The sequence below is a fragment of the Raphanus sativus genome, unplaced genomic scaffold, assembly GCF_000801105.2.
Source record: "Raphanus sativus cultivar WK10039 unplaced genomic scaffold, ASM80110v3 Scaffold4108, whole genome shotgun sequence".
Classification (NCBI taxonomy): Eukaryota; Viridiplantae; Streptophyta; class Magnoliopsida; order Brassicales; family Brassicaceae; genus Raphanus; species Raphanus sativus.
The window spans coordinates 4,286-6,977 of record NW_026619411.1 but is presented as its reverse complement, the minus strand read 5'-3'; the positions used below and the strand labels follow the sequence as shown (position 1 = coordinate 6,977).

Here is a 2,692-nt window from a genome sequence, read left to right as displayed (position 1 = left end):
ATATGTATATAAAATATTTGGTGTGATGAATAGTGTTACACCAAATTTGGTGTAATACTATTCACTCTACACCAAATTTGGTGGAATGGTATAATTTTTGGTGTTTTATTGGAGATGAAATTATTCCAAATTTGGTGTTTTAGTGTCCCATTGGAAATGACCTTAATGAGTTATAACCATAACTAGATTCTGATCCGTGCGTCCGCACGGGTGTTCTTTAACTTGTAATAAATATTATTATGGTTTAATTATGATTTATAGATGGATTATAAATATTTTTAAATGGGGTGATGGTTAATATTGTGGTTAGATGTTAAACTAATCAAAATTATATCTAAAAAACTTAAAATAACTTTTATTACACTCATATGCCATTGAGAAACTATCTAAGCCTAACCTCTAGCATTTATTATTATTTTTTGTCAATTAAAATAACCATAAAACATATCTCAGACTTTTAAAAAAATTCCAAAATAGTAGTTTTAATAAACTTTCCAATTAGTTGTTACGAAACGACTATTATTTGACAAAATATCACCAACGCCTAAAATACCAAATTATCATATTAGTGATAAAAAAAAGATACAATAATGATAACTTAGAAAATATTTTTATAAGACAAAAAAATAAACCAAAGTGAGCTAATTGAATAAACTTTTGAGATTACATATAGAGAACTCTCCTCTCTTACACGTAGAAAAAGAAAATATATGTAATTTGTATACTTTAATATGGCAAGTTTAAAATTAGTTAAGATATGTTTAGGTTCTGTTTTTAAACTCAATATTATCACCTGAATTTAAGTTGGATGTTTAGGAAAATTTCAAAATTACAGTTTTTAAAGCTAGTGGCATAGATATGTAATTATTGAGGAAAACTTAGGGATATTAACTATTTGTACTTCCCCTTTAACATATTAGATTTAATAGATTAGATATACCAACACAGTAATGTCTTTAAACGTGTTTTTTCCCTCCAAATCTCAAGTCCATACTCCATAGTCCATACATATAACAATCTAAAAACTAGTTGAATTCATTACAAGTGCTCGTTATGTTTTAATTTCCATAGATGAAAAACTGACGATCAATAGTTTGTTTAAAAGAAAAAAAATGTTAGGATAAGTGGTACAGACCTTATCAATCTATCTCGTGATTTGGTGTTCAATGGTCCAAGCAAAGATATCGCATCATCGCGCACACACGCCTTCTTCTACCACTTCCATCATGTGTGTGCACTGCCCCCACAGGCACCACTATCTCATATAATTTTACATATACACCAAATTAAAATCTTTATCGATCCACTAAAATTACTATTAATTCCACACAGTAAGTTTTTAATCACTCGAACTTATTTTGTTTATGTATAATTCAATAGACTCGAAGGTTTAGTTTTAGACAAAAGTTCCAGTAAATAGTCCCCAAATAAAATGTAAATATTCTGTTTTGTTTACGTAAAAACTTGATATACAAAGCATTGAAGAAAAAATACGACACAAGGTAAAATACCCTTTTTCAAATAAAAGAACTTATGTCTTTTTGACTAAAAGCAACAATTTAAACTTTAATTAAGAAAATAATCTTATAACCGAAAGCGATATTATTATAAAGCAAGACGCGATCTCTCTCGTTCACTATAAATACCATTTACTCTTTGCCTCCCTAAACAAACGCTCACACTCCTCAAACCTAATCATCCCTCTCTACTTTTCAAATCAAACCTCTCTCTCTCTCGCTCTCTCTAGCAATGGCGCGTCTTCTCCTTCGTCTTCTTCAAGAAGCCAATCCTCCGTCGCCGGCCGCGGTAAACGCCGATCTCATACTCATCATAGCTGCTCTCATCTGTGCACTGATCTGCGTCCTCGGCTTAGTCGCCGTCTCTCGATGCTCCTGGCTCCGACGTATCGCCGCCAGGAACGGCTCCGCCGCGAGTTCTGATCAGAATCCTCAACCGCCGGTGGCTGCGGCCAACAGAGGACTGAAAAAGAAAGTCCTCCGATCGCTGCCGAAGCTCACTTACTCGCCGGATTCTCCTCCGGCGGAGAAACTGGCCGAGTGCGCCATCTGCCTGACGGAGTTCGCCGCCGGCGACGAGCTCAGAGTGTTGCCGCAGTGCGGTCACGGTTTCCACGTGTCTTGTATCGACACGTGGCTTGGGTCTCACTCTTCGTGTCCTTCTTGCCGCCAGATCTTGGTGGTTGCCAGGTGTCACAAATGTGGCGGTGTGCCCGGTAGCTCAAGCTCAGGATCCGAATCTGATACCCGGGTCAAGCAACATGAAGATGAACCTAGTAGCCTCTTGGCTTGATTCTTTTCTTTTTCGACTTTTACACATAACAATAATATATATATAATTAAAAGAGTATTCCTTATCATTTTAGAGGATAATGGTAATCTGTCATATGTAAATATTTATTTATTGTAATGGAAAAGTTAATGTCATTGAACACTTTTTCATTTTTTTATATTGCAAAGTAATTTATTTTTATCAATATATCGTTTATGGATATCGACGTGATTTGTGAACTAACTAGAGACCATGAAACAGTTGCAAGAACTTGAAATTTAGACGTTGCCCGTTGGACCACACAATTCATACGTAACTACAATCCAAATCAACTACCAGAACTTTAAAATTTGGTACCAAACCAAACAACCAGATATGCTTGAATGTATTTTATTAAGGGAAT

The 2,692-nt window shown here is 34.9% G+C and overlaps 1 protein-coding gene across 1 annotated transcript; it reads left to right on the top strand.

Annotated features, from left to right (window-relative positions):
• The first annotated feature begins 1,659 nt into the window (after positions 1-1,659).
• LOC108815026 (RING-H2 finger protein ATL8) lies at positions 1,660-2,444 on the top strand. Its single transcript, XM_018587685.2, has one exon. The coding sequence runs from the start codon at positions 1,750-1,752 to the stop codon at positions 2,308-2,310; it is 561 nt and encodes a 186-aa protein (XP_018443187.1). The 5' UTR covers positions 1,660-1,749; the 3' UTR covers positions 2,311-2,444.
• Positions 2,445-2,692: the final 248 nt, after the last annotated feature.